Source organism: Plectropomus leopardus, chromosome 8 (genome assembly GCF_008729295.1).
Source record: "Plectropomus leopardus isolate mb chromosome 8, YSFRI_Pleo_2.0, whole genome shotgun sequence".
NCBI lineage: Eukaryota > Metazoa > Chordata > Actinopteri > Perciformes > Serranidae > Plectropomus > Plectropomus leopardus.
In genome coordinates this window covers 12,041,153-12,055,564 of record NC_056470.1, presented here as the reverse complement: position 1 = coordinate 12,055,564, position 14,412 = coordinate 12,041,153, and the positions used below count along the sequence as shown (strand labels likewise).

Sequence of the window (14,412 nt, the reverse complement as noted above, 5' to 3'; positions counted from 1 at the left end):
ATCATTCTTGTTCCACTGCAGAGGCCAGAAAACAAGCTGATAACCTGCTGCTACAGTCACACAGCAAAATGAAAGTACTCAAGTGGCTGTTTGCTGTCTGATATGCAATACAAGAAGGAATGTCAGGTATCTTATTTTTTTTTTATCCTTTGGAGAAAGGATGCCAAGGAGATCAGAGGCCCTTCTGCATTTGCAGGGGTAAAAAAAAGCTAAAATGATTTAAAAGTATCTGAGTAAATGAGCAACTTGATTTGATTTCTTTTAAAAACATGGGGAAAAACGCAATAACCAACTAGGTATATATATATATATATATATATATATATATATATATATATATAATATATATAATATATATATATATATATATATAATACATAGTGTTTGGCCCACACTATATATACCATAGAAATATACTATTTGCTTTTTTTGAGTTGACTAAATATAAGAAGACAAGTCCATGTAAATTTGTGATGATTCAACTTGTCTTCACAAATTCGATCGCCCCCCCCCCAGTTATCTTAGGTCCACCCCTTATCTTATTTTGAAAGCGCAGAGCAGAGTCCGGATGTAAAATTCGTTTGAAGCCCGGAGCTAACTCTGCTTTTTCACACACACACACACACACACACACACTGAAGATTGAAGCCTTGCTCCGCCTCATTTTGAATGTGTCTTTTCATCAATGATTCACTCTCTGGTAGTCGACCTTCCTTCATGACCGTCAACAGTAAAAACACTGATCTCAGATCAGCCTCAGCCGCGCGCCTCTCTGTTTTGCCTCTCAGTGTCCTGAACAGAGCACACTGATCTCCTCTCTGCACACAGGTGAGCAAACTACTGATTTCACACTCGTGGTTCTCTGTAGAGTGCTTATTTTCTCTTAAATTACAGAGATTATTGTCTATTTTGGAAGAAAAATGTTCACCATTTTCACTTTTCTCCAAATCCTCATTCTTTTGCTGTTGTTCAGCTAATTAATTTACTTGTGAGCTTATTGTGCTGCTAATTTCAGTGTAATGCTAATATTTGGTTCATTCCAACACAGACAGATACTAACTGGGTTTATAATGACCTGAGTTTATTGATCCCTGTGATGTGAAGATTAATCTTTGCAGAGTTCAGGTTGAGTAATCTAACTTTGTTGGTCTTTAAATTTCTCTTATTGAGATCACCAACTCAGTTATTCGTCTTCGATGACAGGGCATAGGATAATATTTCTGAGAAAACTCTGCACTAAACTAAATAATGGTTTATATTTGTCATATCTATCTTCTGCAAGAGTTATTGTTGGATATCTTTGGAATATAATTTAAAAAAACCCTGAAATGATGGCTTGTTTTTCAAGTTTTTCAAGGAGTCAATTTGGCAATGCATTCATCTGTCTGAATGTTTTCCGTGAGTGTTGTTGGCAAGGATGGCTTTATCTGACAGTGAAAAGATAGTGAAAGATTTTAAAAATTATCAAAAACAGGCCTATTTATTGTGCTGTGCATGATCATGTTAACCGGCAGACATCTGTGTCCTCACGGTAAAGAAGTATGATGCATTTATGGGGGCATTTATTTGACCATTTCTTCCTGAATTAAGGAGATTATTATCTCAGAGTTCTTAGAAAAATATGTACCCCCCCCCGAACAAAATTAAAATCTTGTTAAACCAGAAAAAGAAGGGCAGAATAATTTTTTTCCATCAAAAACAATTCTAATAACATAATCTTGTTAATCCAGAAAAACAGAGCAGTTTTTTTCTGCATCATGCCTCTGTATCTTTGTATTCCCCTCTGCTCTTGTTAAATGAATTAGGTCTCATGTTAATTCATCTTGACGTTAGTCTAATTTGGAAGTTGGATTTTTTTTATCCTGCATTAAACAACTTATTGAAACTGCAAAAGAAAAACAGAGAATTCAGAGAATAGTATGTATGTTTTGCATTTTCGGTTCAAATTGTTGAATTACTTTTACACGGAGTCCATCTTTGCCCTGTTTCCTTTTCTTCATTAAATATTAGAGTGGGGAGACTGCCATTGGACACGGCTTGATAAAATACAATTCAGATACAAATGTTGTACTGCAGGTTGTGATGCTTTAATAGAATATTTTCTCATGGAACAGACTGACATTAGCGATATCATGTGGATTGATTTACAGTGGAGAAATAAATTGTTGAAGCTCAGCTTTCAACTTGAGAAATGAAGCGTGAAGTGCAATTATAGTAATTTGTCAGTGTTAGTGCTTTTTGTGGTAGTGGTGATAGTGGTCTCAAAATATCAGAAATTATCTGTGCATCACGACTTAATAAGATTACCAAAAAATGCATCTGATAGAAAAATAGTCTGCAAACTTAAATGTCAAATTTAGCTACTCTGACGTATTTATGACTATAAATACTTGAACAGGGGCTGAAGCTCCTGAAGGACAAACAAACTGGAGCAAAGGTGGGGGTGTGAATTTCGGGGGGCGGTGAAAAATTTTGAGCATCAAACAATTATTTTCCCGCATTCTGATGATTTTTTTATGCTCCAAGTTTAGCATTTTCTTTATCAGTTTATAGTAAACAGGGATGCACAATTATGTCGGCACGTAATCAGTATTGGCAGATATCGGCTTTAAAATAAAATATCAGAATCGGCCAAGATGCTACAGATGCCGATATCACAAACTGATAAGTATATATATATAGATATATTTTTTCTTTGCTGACAAAGTGAACATGTACAAACAATCAGCCCTAAGTTGAAGTATTTTTATTTTGCACAATGAATGAATATTACATACACTGAAATCCATGTCTCCATCTGCTGGTGGGCCATCACGAGAGACGAGTACGCACAACATGTTAATTCCAATACAGAAGAGACTTGATGATCCCTAAAATTAGGTGGGGATAGTGCATATATCGATATCGGCCATCAGCCGAATTACTTTTTATATATTGGCAAAAAAATGTAGTATCGTGCATCTCTAGTGTAAATTTCTTCAATTTGATCAAAAAAATTAACCTTCTGGTTCTTCCATGTTTCTATTGCTGGAGACAAATGTACTGCAGTAAATTGGGACCTTGTTCGTCCCATATGTTTTCACAGATATGTGAATGACTCAACAATATTTACCGTGTAAACGTGCTCTCTGATACAGTTGCTACACACACACACACACACACACACACACACACACACACACACACACACACACACACACACAGAATATCTGCACAATGCCCTTCATTGTTTTCCTTGTTCCAGCATCTTGTTCCTTAAAAACCAGAACTACCTGCTCCTCTGGATCCTCAGGTCGTCATACTGAGGTCAGCAGTTGATTAGGACACACACAGGCGCACACACACACACACACACACACACGCACACACACACACACACACACACACACACACACACTGTGTCTGGGCTCGTGAGAAGTAATCTTATCTGTGAAAAGAAGTGATTGAAGTGATAAAAGTTCATCACCACAGTTGCGTCGTGCACAGCTGCTGACCTCCTGACCCTCAGTGTCTCCTCTCGCAGGTCCGTCCGACACTGATGCTGGATCAGCGGGAGTGGAATGGATGATGGCTATGGCAAACTGTAATGTGAGTGTATTTCAGTCTGACTTCACTGTTGGCATGATTTGGGCCATGTGACCGGGGATTTGCCTGCAGCCCAGTTTGAAATCTATCTTTGAGAAAAGGATGTTTGTGAGGAAATTATTATTAGCGATACATGAAGCAGATCTGGGCTGAATGTGGTTTTTTGTTTTGCATGTAACCCCGCAGGAATCCATGCAAATTTATCCAGGAAAAGCCCCTTGGGATGAGTCATCTTTTTTTCAAGGGGGTCTCATACATAACACAAATATCAAAAAGCACCAAAATTAAGGTGACAACACACAAAACAATTGAACATACAAATACAAAAACAGACTTCACAGAAATAGTAAATAAGAAATAAATACAACTGTTAATTAAGACCTTGAAACCTGATTGACATCAGTTTTCTTTTGCTGCATTCAGATGTCTGTCACAAACTAACTGACCCTTTGAAACCTGAGCTTATTTTTCCAAAAACATGGGGGGAAAAGGGCAAGGACCAATATGGCAAAATTATGTTCAACAAATTGCAAAAAAATAGTTAAAGGTGACAAGAAAATCTCATAAAAATCAGTTTAAAAAAAGAGTGAAGGATTATAAGAAAATGATTTTTTTTTAAAAAAAGGAGAAATGTTCTGAGAACTATATTTATAATTATTGTCATTTGAGATTTAAAATTGTGTAACAGAAAAAAATGAAATATGTAAGACACTGTAAATGCAAATCTAGTTTTAGATTTTGAACTCTTTCTTAGGTAATTTACTTTTCTTTTTACTGTTTATATTTTATTAATTTTTGCTTATTTTCAGGATTTTTTTTTTCTCGTAATTTTTTTTGGGAGGGGGCGGGGGGGCATGTACTTGTTGCCTTCCCCCCATATTTTTTAAAAGTAATCAAACCAGATTTTAAATGGGTAAATGGCTCCAAAGTTGCCCTGATATTACATTACATTAAGTCATCTCATTTTATCTCCACTTCTCTGCATTAAATATATCAAATGGCCGATCTCTAACAGTGGGATCTTTCATCAGGCAGTCTAATTTCATCGTGATCATGCAAAACGAGGCAATGTGACTCAGATCCTCGTGCTCGCATCTTCAAGCTGAATATTCGTTCTCTTTTGTTGCCACTGTTCTTGAGTCACCAGTTTAGGGAGAGCTTTGGTCTCAAAATAAAAATGAAATGACTGTAACTTTAAATAGAGGATATGTGTTCTTATTTGTTTTTCTTCCCAGCTGTGCCAAACTTTTTTAACTGAAGTTCACAGTGAGCCTGCTTAACTTGAAAACACCAGGCTCAGGTTGTTAAAATTTCTTCAGAGAAAGCTGATCTTTACTCTGCTATTTAGAGGAGTAACAAGCCTGCGTCTGTCTCACTCTCCACCATATGATTCTTGTGATTAGAGCTGCAGGGGTGTATCATGAAACTATATGTAACTCTATGGAAATTGACTATTGTCATAACGTTTTCATTTGCTTATTACGATATTGGAAAAAAACACACTTACATGCTTCCATTTATAAAAAAAAGTTTGTCAACCAAACCAACCCAAAACAACCCTTCTGTTTTCATTCCTTCAAACCGTAAAAATCCCATACTGTCACAACCTTAGTTACAATTCACAATATGGTTGTTTGCCAAAAAAACAGTGTAAGAAAATGGTATTTTGAGTGATGTTAATTGGTGCACATGAATTAAAGTGACTATTTTCAAACACCAGTTATTATTAGTCTTAGTCTTACTGGATTTGAAATTTAAAAAATATTCTTATTATCAGTCTTTATTAAGGAACCATGCAAAAAAAACAACCCTTTTTGCCCAAAATGAGAAGAGGTGATTTATGCTAGATTTAGCTATTAGCTCATTTCCATCTGTGCAGTTTCAAACACAACAACCCTCAGACACTAAAACCATTTATTTACATGCAGAGCCATGACATAGTCTCTGTCGCACAAACAATTTTACTGACAAATCTATAAGCACACGTCAACATATGAATATCAGCACGTTCCTCCCGTCACAGGTTATTACCATTAAAAACCTCAATCATAGTAATTCAATGAACGTCGACATTGTTGCTTATAAACCTTTTCACGTGTCTTTATCTAGAAGAATGACTGCAAAGACAGGTGTTCTTTCTCTAGTTGACTTGTTTTGTGTTGTTTTATTTTTGTCCTCCAGCTGCGGACACCGTCCTCCTCTCCTCATGATGACGTCAATCTGGGACCCTCAGCAAACCCGCAGTCAGTAGCTCTGCTCTCACTGATAGGCGTTTAGCTCCCTTTATATTCACACACAAGATGCAGAGTCATAAATCCACCTGGTTTTACTTCATTTTTTTTTTTAATAAAAAAAAAACATTCAAGGAAACCAATTGCCTTGAAAAATGCAAGTAAATACAACTATTAGTCTTGGTTTATGTGAACTTTATGTCTAATTGTTAAGTTTACTTAAAATGTGGTAATATTTACTTAATTTTGTAAATTTCTTGCAACTTAAAAATGACAAGTTTAATTAAATGAATCTTTCTAAGTTTTAGCCACTTAAGTAAACCAAGTTTACCGAGCTATTAATCTGTATTCTGCTGGTTGCAAACTAGTCAGTTATATTTGTATATCCTTAAACATGTTAACAAAACAGAACTTGCAAATCTTCTAACTTCATCATTAGGAAAATCCTCTTTGTAATGACCAAGTTAAGCTGCTAACACTTTAATTATAATTAATAACAATTTAATTATACTTGTCTAATTCAAGTTGCAACAACTTTACAAAATTAAGTTAATACAGCTAAGAATTCAAATAAATTCAACACTTAATTATATAAAGTAAACATAAATTAAGATTAATAGTTTTTCAAGGTAATCAGATTCCAAGAATTTTTTTAAAGTTAGACCAACTTACTGACATTACTGACTTATTGACACTGTAAAATCAACTGATTTTACAGTGTCAATATACAATAGAGGTATATTTTCAATAGTCTGGATCCAACATATTCAATAAAAATCCCACAAACAGAATCTTTAAGAATGTATATACTGTGTTGTATATCGTATTTTATATATCAAAACACAGATCCCAGAAGAAAAAGTCCACTTTTGAGAGAAGGATCATGTGAACAGAGTGCTGTTTGTTTTATGCCGGTACCTTTTCTACCATTTGTAGGCCTTTTCAAATAAAGTCGCTCTGAGGTTGTTATGTAATTTTGTCCGCCATTAAATAGACTTCTCTCTCTCGTTTCAGTGCCAGACCCACTGACTTTGACTTTTTGGCTGTCATTGGCAAAGGGACTTTTGGAAAGGTAACACTGAAGCAATTACTTATTTATCTATCTCTGTATTGTTGAATACATAGTATTTCTCTTTCAGCAGTTTCCTTATTATTACTCACTCCTGGTCACATATTCACCAGCAGTGGAAGTGGTTTCAACTAGATTAGGTCTCTGGGACAGCAGGTGACGTTACTGGTAGACTCTGTTGCAGGAATTAATGGTGGGCCCGATTAAGAGTTATTCCCAGTTTGCAGCAGCAGTTTTATTGTTCTGACCTTTTCAGACGGAGGAGAAAGAGAGAGATAGTGAACTGTTGCTGACTTTGCAGGCAGGGTCAGAGAGAGTCTACCTGCTGATGACTGTCTGATCAAACCGTGCTGCCTGCTTCATGAATCATTAACTTTACAGTCCACTGAGGACTCTTGAGGTTACCTGAACATCATCCAGTCAATGGGACGGCAAAATACTACAAAAACAAACTGCACCAGGCATGTGTTTCACATGAAATATACAATAAACCTTCAATGGTATTACTTTTCTTTGTCGGCAGATTAGTCTTTCTGCATAAAAATAAAGTTGATAATGTTTTTATTGGCTGCGGTTCAAGACCTTGTATCAACACACTTCTCATGTTTCTCAGTATCATCTGTTTCCACAGATCACATATCTGTGTTGTGTTCTCAGAGGGGTTTGATGTAATGCCGTGACAGCGGCGTGTCGAGATGGTGGCGCGGTCTGTTTACTAAGCAAACCAATGACAAACAAACCTTCATGCAGGTTCTGCTTGCCAAGCTCAAAGCCGACAACAAATTCTACGCCGTCAAGGTGCTGCAGAAGAAAGTCATCCTGAAGAAGAAAGAGGTGGGCATCTATTTTTAATGACAGTCGATAATTTCTGACTTCATAATTCCCTCCTACAGTGTCCTTTATGAGCTCAGCCTTCACATGAACACAAACCAAAGCAAACTTTAGATTAAATCTTTGAAAATAATGGACACTCTGCAGTCTGGCTCAAAAATCACTTTTTATTTAAGGTCCCGTTGAGAAAAATGTTTTTGAAAATAAGAATATAATACTGCTTTAAACTGATGAAGTGATACAAACTTGCCACCCACAGGATAAATGTATTTTGAGTTACACACTATTCTGATGTGCCGGGTTAAAGCAGATGAAGGTGGAAAATACCTCAATGAGCCAAGAGGAAAAAGTGTGTGTGAAGGGTGTTTCAGTATCTTTGAGTGTTATTAGTAAACAGAATTTTGACCCAGCAACACGATCTCAATCTTATCTAATCTACAGCTTGTTCTGTACAAAGGACAGATTTTACAACTCCCACAAAATAAACTTGTCCTCCTTTTGTTACTTTGCTGCTGCTGAAGTGGAATTGTTTAGTGTTTTTTAATTTTTTTTTTTTGGCGAGATTATTGACCTGTTTTATACATCTATTTTTGTCTGACTGCCACCTAAATTTAGAATTTTGATGTTTACGTCTTGAAAACAGATGAATATAATGACTTTATCCTCATTAACAAAGATTCAGTTTTTCATCTCAGACAGGAAGATAATCTCAAACAGCATTATTACACATTAAAGGTCTTGGCTGAAACCTTGTCAGTTGTGAGACTTTTGTGGAACTTTAATTCAAGAACTAAATAAAACCATTACCTAAAAGTGAAATGAATTAGTAAACTATGCAAAAAGCTTTTATCCAATGTGGAACCTCCACATTGTTTGTATTGACACGACTTGCCAAATTGTGTTATATTTTTATTATTAAAGGTTTATATAAATAGTAAAGGCAACATTTTCAGAAGATGGTCACTTACTTTCAACATGATATTTTTTTAAGCAAGAAATAAAAGAAATAAAAGAAACACAGAGAATGCAAATATTTATCAGTTGACCATCTCTATTGCATACCTACAGCCAAAATGCTACGACTTGTACTGTGCACGAAAATCATTGCAAATTCACTTGGGTACATAGTGTTTGTATTTAGAAAAAAGTGTATGCTGCTTTAATATACTTACAAAATATAGTATTCACCGTCTCACCCTGAATTCTTCTCTCTTTAGCAAAAGAACATTATGGCAGAGAGAAATGTGCTGCTGAAGAGTCTGAAACATCCCTTTCTGGTCCGGCTCCACTACTCCTTCCAGACTCCAGAGAAGCTCTACTTTGTCCTTGACTATGTGAATGGGGGAGAGGTAAATGAATGAAACTAAATAAATACATACATGAATTTAGAACACTTTATTTTCATCGTATAAGAGCAGAAATTAACTGTGGTGTGGAGTAAATATCATTGAACAAAAGGCAAAACAAAGAAAACATGATTATGTTTTGTATGACATTGTCCAAGATGCCGGCTGTTTTGGTGGAAATTTAGCTCAATCTTACGTCCAGTCGCCATTTATTTTCTGCAGGTAGATGTTTCCTATTATAAAGGTCATTGTCAACACCTTGTAGACTTTAAAATGTGTTTCCTGGTTTATGACAAACCGCTTTGACTGTATATGGATCAATAAGTAACATCCTAGCTGACAGTAAACAACAGGATATTTATTTTGTGAGACGTTTTAAGGGGCAATGCTGCTATCATCAGACAGATGCCACTAATTTTCCATCTCATTTGTATGAGATTTCCATATCTTTAATTGGACAGAGCCATGCTAACCTAATACCTCTGTTTAATGTTGTTGTAACCTCTTTAATTATTTTTTTCAATTGTATTGTCCTTGACCAAAAGAAAAAACCCAAATAAAATAAAATAAAATAAAATAAAATAAAATAAAAATCATCCTGCCAGGTTGAATAACTTTTTAAGGCTATTGGTGTCAAAAAGTCACCCCTGTGTATACACTGGAGTGAGACCTCATAATAATTTGTTTATTTGTTGTTTGTCTAGGACACAGCAGACTGCATTGTAACAATGTCCTAATAAGTAATCCTTTATTTACACATATCATATATACATTAGATCAGACAGAGCTATTTGGCCTGCAGCCAGTAGACGTGTTTTCAAACACACAAACTTTGCTGTTTTGCTACTGTGTCGATGAGCAAGTGTGATGCCTCAGACCTTGTGTAAAAGTATGTGCTTTTTTAAAAATTTGATATATTTAATTTTACTGACTTCTCCCTCGATCTTCTCTGTGTTCTGTCCACCCATCTTTCTCTCTTTCTGTAGCTGTTTTTCCACCTGCAAAGAGAGCGGTGTTTCTCGGAGCCCAGAGCGAGGTTCTACGCAGCCGAGGTAGCGAGCGCGATCGGCTATCTTCACTCTCTCAACATTGTTTACAGGTCAGAACCAACAGCCAGTTATTAAAATGACCTCATGAGTCATTATATATTACACCCAAATGGTAAATGCTCTGTGTTCTTACTGCAGAACACAAAACAGATTCTCAAATGATGTGTTTTTCACTTCTTCTCATGATAATCTGCTTGTTTTTGCGTCTTGCAGAGATCTGAAGCCAGAAAACATCCTCTTAGACTCTCAGGTGAGTCCAGTTCAACGCATTTGTTTCCGTCAACTCTTCTGTATGTTTTATTTTATATATCTGTGAAGTTAAATAAAAATTTAAATATAAATTTCTGCTTGTGGTTTGTTGTGTGCAGGGCCACGTGGTGCTGACAGATTTTGGTCTGTGCAAAGAAGGCGTAGAGCCGGAGGGAACCACCTCGACTTTCTGCGGGACTCCAGAAGTGAGTAAAAATATACATCTAAAAAGAAAGACATTAGACAACTTGTCTGTCATACAACATATACATAGTTTGGTGTTAGAGGTGCAGGGGGCTGACAGTGACACGAATATACCATATATATTTGATACTTTCTCCATCTCTCTGTCTGCAGTACTTGGCACCAGAGGTCCTTCGTAAAGAAGCGTATGACAGGACAGTGGACTGGTGGTGTCTGGGAGCAGTGACCTATGAGATGATCTACAGCCTGGTGTGTGAATGTGTGTGTGTGTGTTTGTGTGTGTTTGTGTGTGTGTGCGTGTGTGTGTGGGGCTGATTTGTACATTACTCCTTCTGGAAGCATCTTCATGTTAGAAAACTATACAGTATATCCTGAGTGGAAGGCCAACATTTTACTTGGGGTTGGTGTTAAAGGAAATGGCAATGGGGTGTCAGCCTACTGGGATCAAAAAAGTGCTTAGTAAATCTTATGGCTACCTGCCCAAGAGATTTTGATATTTTTGGGCACAAGTAGAAATTCTGGTCTGGCAGCAGTCCTAGAGATAAGTATCAAGATTCATCCTCTTTGGACTTAAAAGTAAGACAGGCCATCACTTTGGTCTAAACAAACGTATCCAACAACTGTTGGCTGGATTTCCTTGAAATTTGGTTCAGACATTCATGTTTCCCTCAGCATTAATTTTCATGATTTGGTGATCCTTTAACATTTTGTTGCATCACCATCAGCTCACATTTGTTGATTCATACAAAATATATCATATCCCCATCTCCTTTTTCTTCTTTATCTGCCTTAAACTCAAGTCACAAAGGCCCACACTTTGTAAAGTGATACCTTTTAAAAACATTATAAACACTACAGAGTTATGGTCCTAAGAATAATGAACATGTATTATCTGCTTCATTACAAGTGGACACATCTACGAACACTTTTGCAATATTATGCATGTGTGAAATTGCACTGTATCATTTTATACTAACAATGTTTGTATCTATCCCTCCACTTTAGCCCCCTTTCTACAGCCGTGACGTCGGTGAAATGTATGATGGGATCCTCCACAAGCCTCTGCCACTGCCTCCAGGGAAGTCTGATGCCGTCTGCTCCCTGCTGGTGGGTCTCCTGCAGAAAGACCAGCACAGACGCCTCGGGGCCATCGCCGACTTTGTGAGTGTGTCTTTGAACTGTTTCCCAGACAAGAATAAGCCAGGTCTTAGACGAAGGATGATGAAAAGACTCCATTAGGATGAGGCTTATTCCATGTTTGAGAAACTGGCCTCTAACATTATGAGACATCTTTAAAGGAGTTTGGACCTCTCAGATCTGCATCCATTCCCTTCGAGGAAAATGAACCAAGATGTCATCCCCTTCATACATTCTCTCTCATAGTTTAAAGTGGCATCATAATACAAACCTCTGTTAGTGTCAGTTTGTCCTCATAAATATATGATTCTTTATAGGGGGGATGTAAAATGTGAGTCTAACTACAGTACACATGTTTAACTTTTCTTTTTTTTATTTGTAGTTAGAAATAAAGAACCACACCTTTTTCTCTCCAATCAACTGGGACGACCTTTATCACAAGAGAATAACTCCTCCTTACAACCCCAATGTGGTGAGTAATTTCAGCCTGTGAGCTGTAACTGTCTTTACATATGAAGTCTGTCCCTGCTGTCCTGTCAGCTGTGTGTTCACATCTAAACATCTGTGTACCTTCCCAAATACTTATTTACCTCCCCCTCTAGGTTTTTTTTTTCATTTTCCAGTGACATCAGCCAAAGGGACTTCGCCTCCACCTCATTCATTGTTTTCATACATGACGACACCTTGTCCCGCATTATCACTTACACAGATTGCTTCATCTTTCAGAGAGGCCCGGCAGACACTCAACATATTGACCCAGAGTTCACCAGAGAAATGGTTCCTAACTCGGTAAGTCGGACACCGGAGCTCAACGCCAGCAGCAGCTCCAACAACGCCTTCAATGGGTTCTCCTTTGTCGCCACTGAGGACAGCTTTCTGTGAGGCAGGAGTTAACTGTTGGATTAATTTAATGGAGTGATCTTTTGAGTCTCATGAAAATAAGAACTCCTCATGCAGCGCTGCAGAAATCCCAACATGACATGTATCATGTTTGACTACTGCAGGGATTAACAGAATTTTTTCCTCCTGAGGGTGTAGCAGTGGCAGCACATCTGCAGGAGAGATATTTAAGCTTAAAATATTTTTAAAAAGAAAAAAATTTCCTTGAAGTCAAAGGTCTGTTCTTAGAAAGATAGCAAGGATTGACATTAGCATGTTACCATATAAACAGGCAAGAGATAGGAGCATCTTTAAGATGCAGTGTAAATTATCTTTATTCCATTAATTTGCAGTGGAATGAAGAATGTGTTTTAGAATTATTGTATGAACAAACTTTTCATCTTGTGTCTGCTTAAAAGGAAAAAAACACACTATATATATATATATATATATATATATATATACAGGTATGACCATCAGACAGCATCTAAAGAGGTGTAAGTGTGAACCTCTGCCATGGATTTTGCTCTGAGCATCAGGAAAAATAACATAATAATAATAATAATATAATAAAATAATATAATATAATAATAATAAGAAGGAACATATGAATGATGAGTGATCTATTGCTAAGCCCGCCCTCGAACGCCACGAGCCAATAACATTTCATGCAGCTACATAGACAATCATCAGAAGTTTAGATTTTCCTGCACTTTTATTTAGATTTATACGATTATAACTTTAAAAAATGGTCAAACGATGTGCAAGGGGTAAATGCAACACTGATACAAGGTTTCCTGAGACGCTCAAGAATGGAGTGTACTTTATCCCGTTCTCTAAACCTCACATAAACAGAGCGTCTCCTTTGGATTAAGTTTTGTGGCAGACCACACAGTCAGCTCAGTGTAGAGAAGATAAACAAGGATGTCCATATTTGTTCACAATAATATTGTATTTTGATACACATATAAATCTGCAGTAGCCTTGATGAAAAATAATGTATCAAATGCAAAGAAGAACTTAACATATACAAAAGGTGCTTTGATTGATTTTGGCTATGAGCCTATTGGCTGAAAACAGACCTGCACCTGAAGAAAATTGCATAAAATAGCCTTTATGCTGGCTTAACAGCTGCAGGAAAATAGAGCCCTTAATGCTGTCTGCCTCACTGATCCTCTTTTAAAGAAAACAGATCTGAATGAACATATTTCCTATGTGAACAGGAACACAATAACCTCTGGGTTCACCACCAGTGCTTTGAAACAGGATGACATCCAGAAAACAAAATGAAAGAGGCTTTTTAATTAAAAAAAAAAAAGGTCTCATGTTCATACCCACTAGAGAAAGAACAAATCAATTGCTTTAAAAAGTGTTGCGTTTTTCATTTTAACATCAATTATGACACGCTTTTATCATATTGATATGATATACTAAAGTAAAAACTGAGATGACTGGTTTTCATACTGTTTTGGCAGGGTCAGATTTCACGGAGCAAAGGCTGAATTCCCTGCAAAAACTGCACTTTGTAATTATTGTTAAAAAGTTCACTTTTCCTTGTACTTAAAACAAAATGGTATGATCTTCCTGTGCAAAAAAAAGCAGTAACAGATGGATGATAAAACCACATTCACTGCTTTTTCTTCATTGAAGACCAAAAGAAGAAAACGAACCAAAGAAAATCAAAACCCAGATAAAAGCAGTAACAGTTTTTATAATATATAACATGCTGGGTAGACGGCTGGTGTGAAACAGAGGGTCTCACAGCAGTGGTCTTGTTTGTTTATGGCAGTTATGTCAAAATGTCCAAATTAATTTGCAGAAGATGGACAGGT

The 14,412-nt window shown here is 36.6% G+C and overlaps 1 protein-coding gene across 2 annotated transcripts; it reads left to right on the top strand.

The window, feature by feature from the left end:
* The first annotated feature begins 639 nt into the window (after positions 1-639).
* Positions 640-13,626, top strand: sgk2a (serum/glucocorticoid regulated kinase 2a). 2 transcript variants are annotated; one of them, XM_042492554.1, is made up of 13 exons: positions 640-828; positions 3,524-3,588; positions 5,767-5,828; positions 6,831-6,888; positions 7,636-7,719; positions 8,934-9,065; positions 10,049-10,161; positions 10,325-10,361; positions 10,480-10,566; positions 10,718-10,813; positions 11,570-11,725; positions 12,084-12,173; positions 12,428-13,626. In XM_042492554.1, exons 2-13 carry the CDS (start codon positions 3,565-3,567, stop codon positions 12,581-12,583), a joined length of 1,095 nt encoding a protein of 364 aa, XP_042348488.1. In that variant the 5' UTR covers positions 640-828; positions 3,524-3,564; the 3' UTR covers positions 12,584-13,626. The 2 variants fall into 2 exon arrangements, with proteins under 2 accessions (XP_042348488.1, XP_042348489.1); XM_042492555.1 differs by lacking the exon at positions 640-828 and adding an exon at positions 3,277-3,306.
* Positions 13,627-14,412: the final 786 nt, after the last annotated feature.

Coding starts and splice junctions, on each gene's coding strand:
- sgk2a (XM_042492554.1), top strand. CDS start 3,565: ATGATGGCTATGGCAAACTGTAAT. Junction 11,726..12,083: donor TCGGGGCCATCGCCGACTTT/GTGAGTGTGTCT, acceptor TTTTATTTGTAG/TTAGAAATAAAGAACCACAC. Junction 12,174..12,427: donor CTCCTTACAACCCCAATGTG/GTGAGTAATTTC, acceptor TTCATCTTTCAG/AGAGGCCCGGCAGACACTCA.